The sequence below is a fragment of the Pseudophryne corroboree genome, chromosome 4 (genome assembly GCF_028390025.1).
Source record: "Pseudophryne corroboree isolate aPseCor3 chromosome 4, aPseCor3.hap2, whole genome shotgun sequence".
In the NCBI taxonomy this organism is placed as follows: Eukaryota; Metazoa; Chordata; class Amphibia; order Anura; family Myobatrachidae; genus Pseudophryne; species Pseudophryne corroboree.
Window position 1 is genome coordinate 722,901,187 of NC_086447.1, and position 15,869 is coordinate 722,917,055.

Sequence of the window (15,869 nt, forward strand, 5' to 3'; positions counted from 1 at the left end):
GCAAAAGGCCATTCAAGCCTATACAATTGAGCACGATATAGTAGGTGGAATGCACCTGTCTCAAGTGCAGTGGAGAATGATTTCAACGTTGTGCAAGGTTCTGATGCCCTTTGAACTTGCCACACGTGAAGTCAGTTCAGACACTGCCAGCCTGAGTCAGGTCATTCCCCTCATCAGGCTTTTGCAGAAGAAGCTGGAGGCATTGAAGAAGGAGCTAAAAGGGAGCGATTCCGCTAGGCATGTGGGACTTGTGGATGCAGCCCTTAATTCGCTTAACAAGGATTCACGGGTGGTCAATCTGTTGAAATCAGAGCACTACATTTTGGCCACCGTGCTCGATCCTAGATTTAAAGCCTACCTTGGATCTCTCTTTCCGGCAGACACAGGTCTGCTGGGGTTGAAAGACCTGCTGGTGACAAAATTGTCAAGTCAAGCGGAACGCGACCTGTCAACATCTCCTCCTTCACATTCTCCCGCAACTGGGGGTGCGAGGAAAAGGCTCAGAATTCCGAGCCCACCCGCTGGCGGTGATGCAGGGCAGTCTGGAGCGACTGCTGATGCTGACATCTGGTCCGGACTGAAGGACCTGACAACGATTACGGACATGTCGTCTACTGTCACTGCATATGATTCTCTCAACATTGATAGAATGGTGGAGGATTATATGAGTGACCGCATCCAAGTAGGCACGTCACACAGTCCGTACTTATACTGGCAGGAAAAAGAGGCAATTTGGAGGCCCTTGCACAAACTGGCTTTATTCTACCTAAGTTGCCCTCCCACAAGTGTGTACTCCGAAAGAGTGTTTAGTGCCGCCGCTCACCTTGTCAGCAATCGGCGTACGAGGTTACATCCAGAAAATGTGGAGAAGATGATGTTCATTAAAATGAATTATAATCAATTCCTCCGCGGAGACATTGACCAGCAGCAATTGCCTCCACAAAGTACACAGGGAGCTGAGATGGTGGATTCCAGTGGGGACGAATTGATAATCTGTGAGGAGGGGGATGTACACGGTGATATATCGGAGGGTGAAGATGAGGTGGACATCTTGCCTCTGTAGAGCCAGTTTGTGCAAGGAGAGATTAATTGCTTCTTTTTTGGGGGGGGTCCAAACCAACCCGTCATATCAGTCACAGTCGTGTGGCAGACCCTGTCACTGAAATGATGGGTTGGTTAAAGTGTGCATGTCCTGTTTTGTTTATACAACATAAGGGTGGGTGGGAGGGCCCAAGGACAATTCCATCTTGCACCTCTTTTTTCTTTTCTTTTTCTTTGCATCATGTGCTGATTGGGGAGGGTTTTTTGGAAGGGACATCCTGCGTGACACTGCAGTGCCACTCCTAGATGGGCCCGGTGTTTGTGTCGGCCACTAGGGTCGCTAATCTTACTCACACAGTCAGCTACCTCATTGCGCCTCTTTTTTTCTTTGCGTCATGTGCTGTTTGGGGAGGGTTTTTTGGAAGGGACATCCTGCGTGACACTGCAGTGCCACTCCTAGATGGGCCCGGTGTTTGTGTCGGCCACTAGGGTCGCTAATCTTACTCACACAGCTACCTCATTGCGCCTCTTTTTTTCTTTGCGTCATGTGCTGTTTGGGGAGGGTTTTTTGGAAGGGACATCCTGCGTGACACTGCAGTGCCACTCCTAGATGGGCCCGGTGTTTGTGTCGGCCACTAGGGTCGCTTATCTTACTCACACAGCGACCTCGGTGCAAATTTTAGGACTAAAAATAATATTGTGAGGTGTGAGGTATTCAGAATAGACTGAAAATGAGTGTAAATTATGGTTTTTGAGGTTAATAATACTTTGGGATCAAAATGACCCCCAAATTCTATGATTTAAGCTGTTTTTTAGTGTTTTTTGAAAAAAACACCCGAATCCAAAACACACCCGAATCCGACAAAAAAAATTCGGTGAGGTTTTGCCAAAACGCGTTCGAACCCAAAACACGGCCGCGGAACCGAACCCAAAACCAAAACACAAAACCCGAAAAATTTCAGGCGCTCATCTCTACCCAGCACACCTACAAAACAGGGGAGCCCCCCTCCTGCTTTTTAAAAATGATCCGGTTGCTGTCTCCACCTTGTGATTGCCCCTTTAAAAAAAAGTGTTTGCGTTTGGCCGGAATCCCGCACGGCATCCGGCCCCTTGAAAATAATAGTACAGGAAAACATGTCAAAAGGCAGAAGACAGATATCTTGCCTTTATATCTGAAATATGAATTTTATTATAATGTATTACCAATGAAAACATAAGCTACGTATTTTGCATACTATAGGACACAGGTTCTCAAACTCGGTCCTCTGGACCCCACACAGTGCATGTTTTGCAGGTCTCCTAACAAAATCACAAGTGAAATAATTAGTTCCACCTGTAGACCTTTTAAAATGTGTCAGTGAGTAATTAATACACCTGTGCACCTGCTGGGTTACCTGCAAAACATGCACTGTGTGGGGTCCTGAGGACCGAGTTTGAGAACCTATGCTATAGGAGAATGACCTAAGAAAGGTTTTTTCATGTTTAGCTGTACTTGTTATAGAGGAAAATGTTGAAACAGATCATATAGCTATAACTATAAAGACAGGCAGGCGGCTGTATTAGCAAAAATGACTTTTATCCCCCATGGTAACAGTACAGTAATAGTATTGTTGCCGTACATTACTCCATGACGTGTAAGACTATGCCCCAACGAACACTCTAAGGGGTAAATTTACTAAGATGGGAGTTCTATTTAAGATGGGATGTTGCCTATAGCAGCCAATCAGATTCCACTTCTCATTTATCTAGCACCTTCTAGAAGATAATATCTGGAATCTGATTGGTTTAGGGATGGCCATAGTGGGTTATCCTTCGATGGTCATTCTCGATGGTACCACTGATGGATAACCTCAATGGTGTAAAACCATCTGAAAGGGATCCATCGATAGTCATCCCTGCATTACTGTGCAGTGAAATGCAGGCAAATCAGAGCCCAGGGGTGTGTCTTTGCTGGTGTCATGGGGCGGGGCTAAGCTCCGTGCCCTGACATTTGAGGAAAGAAAAAAAAAATCAGTAGCACTGAACCATCAATGGCGGGAAACCATCGATGGTAAACATATTCAACATCGCCCATAGACCATCAATGAATTTGAATCATTGATGGACGGTGGCCATCCCTAGATTGGTTGCTATGGGCAACATCCCATCTTAAATAGAACTCCCATCTTAGTGAATTTACCCCTCAGGTATAATTGTACACTCTTTTGTTGTGTATGTAGTGGTGGATTAAGGAGGGAAGGGGCACAGGCGTTGAGTACCCCAAGCTTCCCTCTCTCAGGGGGCCTGCTGCTCTGGCTGAAGCTGCTCCGACCATGTACTGATGCTAACAAACCCCCCCAATGGACCAGACTGCGGTGCTTGATTGTAGCTGCAACTCCTCAGATGGAGAGCTGTGTTCTGCAGAGCTCTCTGACTGTATACAGCACAGAGTTGTCCTGAAGCCGTGGTGGATGTATCGTCTCGTCACAGCCAGCTATCAGTCACACCTGGCCTGCTGGCAAGCACTTGAAGAGACGGTTGTGACTCGGAAGCAGTGGACCCTGTAAATCAGACAGAATTTTTAGTACAAAATCGGTACAGTGAAGGTATAGGCACTGGCGTTTCTATAATGGGTGCAGTGTGTGCGGTGCACACGGGTCCCTGAGTCCAGAGGGGGCCCCCACCGCACATGCTACACCCATTTTGTGAATACTCACCCCTCCGGAGTCCCGCGGCGACGTCCATGGCGGTGTTAAAACTCAGTGAAAATGGCCCAGCGCCCATTTTCACGGAGTTCTGCGGATACGCAGTAGAGAAATCTCAGGGAAAATGGCAGCCGCGCCATTTTCCCGGGGAACTGCGCATGCGCAGTAGAGTCTGAGCATTCTAGTGCTCGGACTATCCCCACTGCCGGCAGAGAGGAGGGTGCCCGAACGGAGGAGGCTGCACCCGGGCCTCCTCCTCTCTTAAAACGCCACTGGCTATAGGTGCTCACAAGAGGGGAAGGGCCACCATGTGGTAAGTGCCCTGGGCCTCCCGAAGGATTAATGTGGCCCTGGGTGTGTGTATCCTCTTTCCTATAAGAGTACTCCTTTTAATTGTTACCTCACAATATTTTAGCAATAAAAAATACTATTTTGTAAAATACTGTACCAGCTTTCTACACCCCATTTTCAAAATACACAGGCACGAGTCTCCTCGTTCAAATAAGGGGGCCCACTGATAATTTATTGGTTTGTGAGCACCCAACAATAAACTCCTATTTATGTAAATACAAAGTATAAGGGGCTCACTGTATCTGTACTCCTGCCGACTAGTTACACTAAGTTAAATGACAATTCTTGTCAGGATAGAAGCCGTCCTACTTTGATTTAGTAAATAATTGAAAAATGTAAAGAGGTTTCCTCCAGTGCGCCTCCTTCTGGACATTATGTGTATTCCAAACTGGAGGTACAAAGGTCATTTGCAAAACATTTGAAGTATAGTTTACAAAAATCAATGGCTTTCCCATCTTCTGCTTGATGTTGCCATTATGATGGCTGATTCAGATCTGGACACAATCTACGTGCCATGCAGATGTTCACGTCACAGAGCAGTTCTTTGCAACTGCATTACATAAGGCACATGCATTACACAGAGTCTACACACATACAGTAAGTGCTGTTGTGATAGAGACAGACAGTATCAGAAATGTTGAACAATATAAATATATAGATAGAGTGCGCTGTCAACGGCAGCCCGTACAGGGAAGGTCAGTTCCCTCAATGGTAGATACAAGCAAGGAAAAGAAAAGTACTGGCGCCGGCTGTGATTCAAAACACAATATATAAAAATATAAAATATATCTTTTTATAAACATTCATCTACAAGAGAATAATCTATCCCTCAAGGGTGAGACAACAATGATAAAATGTATTAAATGAATTCTGTAGGATACCACAAAAGTTAACCCTTTTGAGTGAAATGTCCACAGTTCCTGGCTAGGACACTATTCCACATTTGCCCACAAGTTTAGTTGGTGTAAGAGCATTTTACCAGACTTGCTTCCGGATATAGGTCCCCTAGGAGTCCCATGCAGATAGGGTCCAGATGGCAGATGGGGATAAGTCCGGGTCTGTGAAGAACTTGTGCCGGAATTTAATCCAGTGGATGCCAATGAGTCCAAATAAAGCCAGGAGGTGGTCTAAGGGTGCCAGCTTCCTCATGCTCCTGAGGAAGCTGGCACCCATTAGACCAGCGAAACGCGTTGGGATCTTCTCTGTAGGACCACAAGCACCAGCACCCACATCCACCTCCTGGCTTTATTTGGACTCATTGGCATCCACTGGATTAAACAGTAGTCTGTTCATTGGGAATATTATGGGAGTGGTATAAATGTAAGCAGTGTGAGGGGGATGTATTATACCGGCACATATCATGCAGGTACAGTGCTTCCTGATTCGCCTCTTTACCGAGGTAAGCCAGGAAGCAGTAGCGCTGAGATGTAGTAACATCTCGAATGCTGGAGTGAAAACTCTCCACTCCGGCAATCACCGCCAGCATCACCACAGCCTAGTGCGGATGTGCTGTGTCTTTTCCAGCCGGCTCTGTGCGAATGAGCGAGATCTTGCTGCTATCCCAAGATCTCCCATGGGCAGCCTGGAGTCAACAGTCACCAGTGGCTGTCTATGGGGCAACGATACCTGCAGATGTCGGAACTATCAGTGCCACTAACTGTTCACACATTGTCCGGCACATCTTTGTGCTATCTTGTAGATAACAGTGCCGATAATGACAAGGGACGCATTGGTATAAGGATGCAACAATTGGTATGGATGATAAAAGTGGGTGCCTCTTTCCTAGCACAGTCAGTCGAATGGATGTACACAAGGGGGAGTTTGTAGTGATATTTGGATAAAGTTACAGACAGGCGACCTCCAACAGATACTGCTGAGTGCTCTATTGAATATGATTCAGAATCATGCCCAAAATGACCTAGAAAGTGATAGCATTCTGGCTGCCAGATGTACAAATATGCAAAGTCAGTCTATACAAATGGGGTTACCACTGTAAGGGACCACCAGCTAGAAAGGGATGTTAAGTTCTTCTTTTCATCTGTTTGACAAACTTTTTGTGATAAACAAATTCAATTCATGCACTATTTTCTGCTTAATGAACCAAGTCCAAATGTGGCAAAATAAGCTCAACATAGGAATTAAGAATGGCTTAAACATAAGAAATTAATGGAGGAAGGTTTCGTAAAGGTAACCTTTAATACTTACCTGGGTGGCCAGATGAAGAACATTAATTATTACTTTATATTTATTAGTAGGATAACAATTTTCTACTAAATTGTCAGTGTGACCAGGCAGGCTCGGACTGGCCCACAGGGGTACAGGGGAAACCACCGGTAGGCCCCACTGCCTGGGGGCCCTCCTCCTCTAGGGATCAGGTTCTAGACTGTGCACTTGAATTATATATTATACATATGTTACCTTATGCTGCACAGGATTATGATGTATTCTCTACAGTACATTGCTGTCATTAATCTGGCACATTATCATGCATGCACTAGCATTAATTACTAAATAACTTATCATGGAGTCCAGACCAGGTACTCTATAATGCAGGGGTGGGGAGCCTTTTTTCTACCGAGGGCCATTTGGATATTTATAAAATCCTTCGGGGGCCATACAAGTCTGCCCCAGAGCGCCAAAAAAATGGGTGTGGCCAGTTAAAATGGGACGTCATACACATATGCCCCCAATAGTGCAGTGCCAGATCCACAATTGCCCCCACAGTGCCAGGTATACAGATGCCCCTCACAGTGCCAGGTATACAAATGCCCCCACAGTGCCAGGTATACAAATGCCCCTCACAGTGCCAGGCATACAAATGCCCCTCACAGTGCCAGGTATACAAATGCCCCCACAGTGCCAGGTATACAAATGCCCCTCACAGTGCCAGGTATACAGATGCCCCTCACAGTGCCAGGTATACAAATGCCCCCACAGTGCCAGGTATACAAATGCCCCTGACAGTGCCAGGTATACAGATGCCCCCACAGTGCCAGGTATACAAATGCCCCTCACAGTGCCAGGTATACAGATGTCCCCACAGTGCCAGGTATACAGATACCCCCACAGTGCCAGGTATACAAATGCCCCTCACAGTGCCAGGTATACAAATGCCCCTCACAGTGCCAGGTATACAGATGCCCCCACAGTGCCAGGTATACAGATGCCCCCCACAGTGCCAGGTATACAAATGCCCCTCAGTGCCAGGTATACAGATGTCCCCACAGTGCCAGGTATACAAATGCCCCTCACAGTGCCAGGTATACAGATGCCCCCACAGTGCCAGGTATACAGATGCCCCCACAGTGCCAGGTATACAAATGCCCCTCACAGTGCCAGGTATACAGATGTCCCCACAGTGCCAGGTATGCAGATGCCCCCACAGTGCCAGGTATACAAATGCCCCTCACAGTGCCAGGTATACAGATGTCCCCACAGTGCCAGGTATACATATGTCCCCACAGTGCCAGGTATACAAATGCCCCTCACAGTGCCAGGTATACAGATGCCCCCACAGTGCCAGGTATACAGATGTCCCCACAGTGCCAGGTATACAGATGCCCCCACAGTGCCAGGTATACAGATGTCCCCACAGTGCCAGGTATACAGATGCCCCTCAGTGCCAGGAATACAGATGTCCCCACAGTGCCAGGTATACAAATGCCCCTCACAGTGCCAGGTATACAGATGCCCCCACAGTGCCAGGTATACAAATGCCCCTCACAGTGCCAGGTATACCGATGTCCCCACAGTGCCAGGTATACAGATGACCCCCACAGTGCCAGGTATACAGATGTCCCCACAGTGCCAGGTATACAGATGTCCCCACAGTGCCAGGTGTACAGATGACCCCCACAGTGACAGGTATACAGATGTCCCCACAGTGCCAGGTATACAGATGTCCCCACAGTGCCAGGTATACAGATGTCCCCACAGTGCCAGGTATACAGATGCCCCCACAGTGCCAAGTATACAGATGTCCCCACAGTGCCAGGTATACAGATGCCCCTCAGTGCCAGGAATACAGATGTCCCCACAGTGCCAGGTATACAAATGCCCCTCACAGTGCCAGGTATACAGATGCCCCCACAGTGCCAGGTATACAAATGCCCCTCACAGTGCCAGGTATACCGATGTCCCCACAGTGCCAGGTATACAGATGACCCCCACAGTGCCAGGTATACAGATGTCCCCACAGTGCCAGGTATACAGATGTCCCCACAGTGCCAGGTGTACAGATGACCCCCACAGTGACAGGTATACAGATGTCCCCACAGTGCCAGGTATACAGATGTCCCCACAGTGCCAGGTGTACAGATGACCCCCACAGTGATAGGTATACAGATGCCCCCCCCCCCCCCCCCCCCGTCCCGCTTACCGCTCCTTTCGGCGGGTACACGGAGGAGAGCGCGACTATGTTGGGCGGTGGCGTGTAAGACTTGAAACCAGCCGCCGGTTCGAGAGCCAATCAGAGCTCGCGGACCGGCAGCCGCGGCTCCTGATTGGCTGCCGGTCCGCGAGCTCTGATTGGCTCACGAACCGGCGGCTGGTTTCAAATCCTACACGCCGCCGCCCGACAATAGCCGCGCTCTCCTCCTGAGTACCTGTCCTGACAGCTGAGACACGCTGCCGCCGGACTGTGCAGCGGCGTGTCTCACTGAGAGGAGCGGGTGGGCAGGACCAAACGGCTTTGCGGGCCTTATACGGCCCGCGGGCCGGAGGTTCCCCACCCCTGCTATAATGGTTAGCCAAACCTCTGTGGTGGCTGGCCACGCCGCCTTGGAGGCTGGCTACACCTCTAATCATAGGCCCCTACCACTGCATACCCCCGGTGGGCCCTTCATGCTCCAGTCCGACACTGTGACCAGGCCATGCTCAATGTGGAGTGTTGCTTTGTTGCTGAATTGTTATTAATGTAGAATACAAGGTACCAGCACATCATATTCTGTGAAGAAATAAAAGAAATAGACAAAATATAATCAAATACTTTTATTTTTCTAGCAATATTATTCCCTCAACATGAGTTAATATTCAATAGGGTTTATTACACTTTTTATACATTTGTATTGACAGCCTTTATGTTACTGCTCATGGCTCAAAGGTTGGAATAGCTCAGTTTATCCACTGAATTTCATTTTTATGAGGTTTGGATGTCAGTCATTTTGCCTTTTGTACTTTAATACCACGCTGGCAGATTTAATGCTTGTTTTAATGAAGTGAGAAAATACGTTTATAACTGACTTAAAAGCCAGCCCGGCTTATTTAATAACACTAAACGCCAGCCAACAATAGAAATTGTATCCATTGTTTTCCTTTGGTTTGAAGTTCTAATGCACTGAAGGGATTAAAGTGTTTTTTTGTTTATTTTTAATTCTTGCTCACAAATTTAATGTCTTAGGAATTGCAAAAGATTTGCCAACCTCATGTATTGCTGCTGAGAGATAAAATAATTATAAGCCTTTTTTCCTCTTTACTTGCTCAGATTTAAGAAGAATTACTGCCGGATTTTTGGGCATGGCCGCTGCGGTTCTCCTGTGCGGCTGCATAGTGGCAACAGTAAGCTTCTTTTGGGAAGAGAGTCTTACACAACACGTGGCTGGGCTCCTATTTCTCATGACAGGTAAGTCATACAAATTATAGGGTCTAATTCAGAGTTGATTGCAGCAGCAAATTTGTTAGCTAATGGGCAAAACCATCTGCAGTGCACGGGGGGGGGGGGGGCAGATATAACGTGCAGAGAGAGTTAGATTTGGGTGGAGTGTGTTCACTTCAAACTGAAATCTAAATTGCAGTGTAAAAATAAAGCAGCCAGTATTTACCCTGCACAGAAACAATATAACCCACCCAAATCTAAAGGCCACATACACGTGAGAGATGTGTGCTGAGCGAACCACTCAGCACACGTCTCTCCCGCCGCTCAGCACAGCGCGATGTGTGCTGAGCGATGCGGGGGAGAATGAGGGGGGCACTCATTTCACCCAGAAGGTGAAATGAGCGACATGCTAGATTGAGCCTGCATGCAGGCCAATCTAGCACCGGCGATAGCGATGCGTGGCCCTATCGCTGTGGGGGGTACACACGAGTGATCTGTGCTTAAAATCTAAACAATCTAGTCAGATTGCTTTGATTTTAAGCAAGGATCTCTTCGTGAGTACCCCCTTAACTCTCTCTGCACGTTATATCTGCCCCCACGCAGTGCACATGATTTTGCCCATTAGCTAACAAGGGGCCTAATTCAGAGTTGATCACAGCAGCAAATTTGTTAGCAGTTGGGCAAAACCATGTTCACTGCAGGGGGGGTAAGGCAGATATAACATGTGCAGAGAGAGTTAGATTTGGGTGGGGTGTGTTCAAACTGAAATCTAAAGTGTGTGTAAAAATAAAGCAGCCAGTATTTACCCTGCACAGAAACAATATAACCCACCCAAATCTAACTCTCTCTGCAAATGTTATATCTGCCACAGCTGCAGTGCACATAGTTTTGCCCATTAGCTAACAAATTTGCTGCTGCGGACAACTGTGAATTTCCCCCAAATTTGCTGCTGCGATCAGATCTGAATTACCCCCATAGTCTTCAGTTCTATTTAAAGTAAACTTTGGTATCATTGTTTAATTTAGTGTTTCCCAAACGCGGCCCTCAAAGCATCCCAACAGTCCAGGTTTTAAGAGTATCCATGCTTAGGCACAGGTGACTAAATTAGTACCACAGTCGATTTCAGGATGATATACCAGCGGCTGGGATGCCAGCCGTCAGTATACCGACAACGGCATTCCTTGCCACCAGTATGCTGGTAGCGTGGCAAGAGCAAAGAGTCCCCTTGCGGGCTGGCTGCACTCGCCACGCTGCGCTCGCCACAGGTTCTATTCCCACAGTTTTTTATTACATTGGTCGAGGTGCACCTGATAACATAATTTCCTGCTAAAAAAAATATTAAAAAGCCTCTGCTTATAGCATTCATAAAGCAAGTATGTAAAGTATAAAAAGCATCCAAGTTTAAAAACATTCTCAAATTAGAATTGGATTCCACATGCAGAAGAAGCAGGCATACGTAGATTATCTGCAGTCTAAATGCTTTTTGTCCCAAAAACAAAAATCCAATTTCACTAAAATTAATATTCAAAAGATTGCGTGCAGCAAGAAAATCATAGTTGTATTCAGCGACGGACTGGGGCCTTGATTCGGCCCTGGCATTTGTGAAAGCGCGCGTCACAGGGGGTCGCGCGCACACTTCACAGGGGGGCGCGCCGTATGACGTATGGGGGCGTGCCACGAGTCATGGGGGCGTGGACTCATGGCACTCCCCCATTACCATGGCACGTTTGCCGGGGTGGGGACGTGCCGCGAGTCCGGGGGTGTGGACTCGCGGCACGCCCCCATTTCCATGGAGACCATGGAACCAGAGAGCCGGAGGCTGCGCTGAGCGCGGCCTTCCCGGCTCTCTGAGTGACCAATTTGGCCCACCTGCCCATCAGCCCTTCTGGCATGTGCCAGAAGTGCCAGATGGCCAGTCCGGCCATGGTTGTATTGCAAATTATATTAAGCATTCCATATGGCATTTTTAATATGGTTGATAATTATTAACAGATTTACTTTTTAAAAGCGAGACAGCTAAACAATGTAGCAAGGCAAGTCTAGATAGGAGGGGTTAGGGTGTGATGCTGTGATCTATGTCATTGTGGCTCAGAAAACCCAGCAATGTAATGCCGCAGATTACGTCATCATGCCCTTTGACTCTTGTCCTTTACAAATAACCATATTCACCCAAGTCTTTCTATTTGCCCATGAAAACGTTGGCTCTTTCGCAAACTAGTGTGCCATACAGCAGTTGCCCACTCTTTTGAAATTTCCTGGAGACTCCAGAATTTCAGAAAGTTCTCACGCCTAGCACAATAGTGGGCAGTTCTCCTGTAACCTGCCAGCTTCTCCCATAAAGGCAAGGGGCATGATGATGTGATTTATGACGAATGGCCCACCAACTTCATGTCATGTAACAACTAAAGATTATAATGAAGTCTGAGAACAAGTTCCCCAAAAATGTAAAATAAATGGGATGAAAAACCTCTAATAAAATATGTAGATCTGTATCTGCTGGAAGGGAACTTTACAATAAACTCACTAGTGGCATATTTCATGTTACCCTTTAAATGTTACCTGTACCTAACAACTATATACAGCATGTGTATGTATATATCTATATATATATATATATATATATATAAACAATATATTATATTATATAATACTTAACCACTAAGAATAAAAACATGGATAACAGTGCTGGCATTAAAAATGTTCAAATGTATTATTGACAAAGAATGCTTTTAAAATAGATTTTTTTGTTAATTATGGTGGTACTAAAGAACGGACTAGACAACCAAACACACCAACATTGGAACCAATCGTTGGTGTTCAACTCTCTAGTCCACAACCCACTCATTCAGGTGTAACTATTTCACCTCAAGGACAATTGTACCACTTTCACATCGCAAAAAAACTTGGTATCGACCCGGGTTACTGTGCGATGTGAAAGGGGCCTTGGAGAATTCCCGGGTCGCTTGTCCCGGCAATTCAACACGGGTTATAAGAAGGAATATTCCCGGATTGAATACCGTGTCAGTGACAGCGTGAACAGGTTCCCAGCGCCACCCCCGCTGCCGGCTCTGCTCCCTGCCACTATGGCAGCCGACCCGGCAAATTGCCGAGTCGGGAAGCCAGTGCTTAGGCTCCAATGCCGGATCACACCCACGAAGGACCTGTTTCCAATTCCCGGGTGGGATCCGGCATTGGAGATGTGAAAGGGGCTTTGGTTTACTCCATACTCCGCTGCACGGAGAGTGCACCCATTAAGCCTAAAACTTAACTTAAAAAACAAACTACTGTTCTTTAAAAAATGAATCATAAAAAGCATCCAAGTTTAAAAACATTCTCAAATTAGAATTGGATTCCACATGCAGAAGAAGCAGGGAAATGTAGATTATCTGCAGTCTAAATGCTTTTTGTCCCAAAAACAAAAATCCAATTTCACTAAAATTAATATTCAAATGATTGCGTGCATCAAGAAAATCAACTCTCCATTCCACAACCCACCCATTCAGGTGTAACCATTTCCCGTCCAGGACAATTGGTTTACTCCATACTCCTCTGCAAGGAGAGCGCACCAATTAAGCCTAAAACTTAACTCAACAAACAAACTACTGTTCATTAAACAATGAATCATAAAAAGCATACAAGTTTAAAAACATTCTCAAATTAGAATTACCACCATAGCGAGGCCTAAGTCAATGTGCTACCAAAAAAATTCCTTTTAAAGAAAAACCCATCACTCGACGAAATTAAGACTCCACAAAATCGTACAAACCATCATAGCAAATGTGAACACCACCTGCTCCACTACTAAACCATTGTTCTCCAACCACCTGCTCCACTGCTCCACCATTGTTCTCCAACCACATGCTCCACTACTCCACCATTGTTCTTCAACCACCTGCTCCAATACTCCACCAATGTTCTCCAAAAAGTGACGATCCACCTCAGCGACTGTCCTCTGGGCCACATCCAAGCTCACTCCTGGCCTAGCATACCACCAGGCATACAGTGGGACCACAGACAACCATACAAATCTACAGGAGGTAATGTTACTGCCATCAAGGGCAAATTTCAAATTACAAAGTAGCGCAGACCCACAGGTAGCAAAATAAAGAACCACGCACAAACAAAGGCAGCCAAACCACAAGCAACCAACGCCAAACAAGATGGGGATGGGGCATTAACGTAGCCAAATGGACCTGAGGCAAAACAGACAACCCCCAAAGTAAATTACTAAATGCCATATAAGTAGAATCAGAAAGTTATTTGGGCCCAGGAAAACTGAAATTCCTCACAAACTCCCACAGTATATCAGCGGGTGGTTAATCCTTCAGTTGGTTATGTTGCATTCTGAGAAAACAGAGAAACCCAGAGATAGCAACGAAAAATGTTGAAAAAATTGCCACTGACCCATGGACTACAACTCACGAACGACTCACAAAAGCCACAGAGGTAATGTATGTTATGACAGTGAAAATTCTGAGACTGACTGTGCAACCAGGGACCCATCCGCATACTTTCACCATGCTCCATCTTGAACCGTCTGAGCTTGCTTGAAGGGTCGCGCCACTGCCACTAGAACAAAAACAAAAAGTCCGCCTTCTACTGCGCTATCCGTAAGTCTTCAAAATACTGTCAGTCTTTCAACAAAACCCCAAACCCCAAATGGGGGGAGAATAGACAGTTCAGTTTGTTCAAAATGGAAATAGTAGGATGTCACAAATGTAGGTGATTGATAGATGTATATCATGAGGGAATGTCAGGAAAGTTCTCAACGGGTACGCACCGTACTCACATTTACAATGTGCGTGAAGTGTCCATAAAGGTATCTTTTTCCTTCCGGACTGCGGTGAGGTCCAATACTCTCCTTCCCTTTAATCGCCCCTCATGAGACAAGAAATAGAGAACAGAGGCAGGACCCCAATGTGTAATACGTTCGTGGGACCAATTTTTATAGAGTATGTGTGGTGATCTTAATATTTAAACGAGAAACGTACCACACTTACATAAAAACACAGTAAATACTCCTATAAAGGTATCTTTAAAAGCCAAGAAGGTGAGGCGTACCTCAAACTCACGTTCTGTGGGAGTTTTGCAGACACATCAAGGTTTCTTTCAGGTTTCTTAAGAAGATGGCTTCCTGCTTCTTCCTTAAACAATTCTCATTGGAACCATGAAGTTCAAGCAAACCCGCAGAAGAAATAACTTTTATGATATGTCCATTTATTAGGGAAAAGTGTCATAAAATTTTTATAATATAAAACAATGTCCAAACATGGATCACCATGCATAAACCATGGAGGAAAAATCCCCAATACTGGGAGGTAGCAATGGAAAAAACACAGACCTGGGGTGCGGTAAATCCGGATTCCCACACTCCTAGGAACTGATCTCCTGGGTACCGGGGTGAACCTCCTTTACCACTTAGACACACCCCACTCACGGAGCATGGTTGAAGTGAAAACCAATGCTTCCTTCCAGCTTGGTCAGTCATGGAGCACCGTAGGTGATACCTAAAGACAGCTTCCAGTTGAATACTCTCATCTGAGAAAATAGCACAAAGGATACTTTGTAAATTAGCAGTGAATATGTATTTAGAGAAGCTCCCAAACTCAAAATATGTCACAATAAACCATGGCAAGAAAAGCATTAAAATAAGCCATCATAACTAAAAGCAAAGTGAGGTAAACGAATGTAACAGATGAAGCAGGATAACACTAAGTAAGTGCCTACAGCGACTTACGCTGGCCTTGACCTGGACCAACGCCCCAAGGCCCTTTTGTTCAACAAAAAATGGCCTAGAAGGGTCGTTCTGGTCATAAAAAGATGAAAACTGGGGAAAAAAACAAAAATACCCTGAACATTTGTGACCAAACACTTTTGGGCGCACAAGCTCATTGCAAACCGGGATAAAATGGCGCATGCTCCCACCTGCCTGCAAAATCGCTCATACTCCAGAGCATTGCAACGTCCTAGACGCAATCACCCACGCTGCTACAAGCTACCTATCCGGGTATTTGGATGTGTCAGTGCTAAGGTGCCATCAAGACAATGGACTGTAATATAAAGGAAACCGAAGGTTTTCAAAAGCAACCAAAATATATATTAAATATATTGAATTGCTAGGAAAAGAGCATGCATGTACATATACAGATGTGTCCACTGACATCTCGCCTCCCTGCACGTTAAACAGCCCTTGTAGTCAC

General features: G+C 46.0%; 1 protein-coding gene across 3 annotated transcripts in view; it reads left to right on the forward strand.

Moving 5' to 3' along the window:
• TMEM178A (transmembrane protein 178A) overlaps window positions 1–15,869 on the forward strand; it is a 216,913-nt gene that overhangs the window by 190,829 nt on the left and 10,215 nt on the right. For all 3 annotated transcript variants that reach the window (XM_063918045.1, XM_063918046.1, XM_063918047.1), the window contains exon 3: window positions 9,559–9,696. In XM_063918045.1, the coding sequence (XP_063774115.1) occupies window positions 9,559–9,696 (138 nt within the window). The remainder of the gene's footprint in view (window positions 1–9,558; window positions 9,697–15,869) is intronic.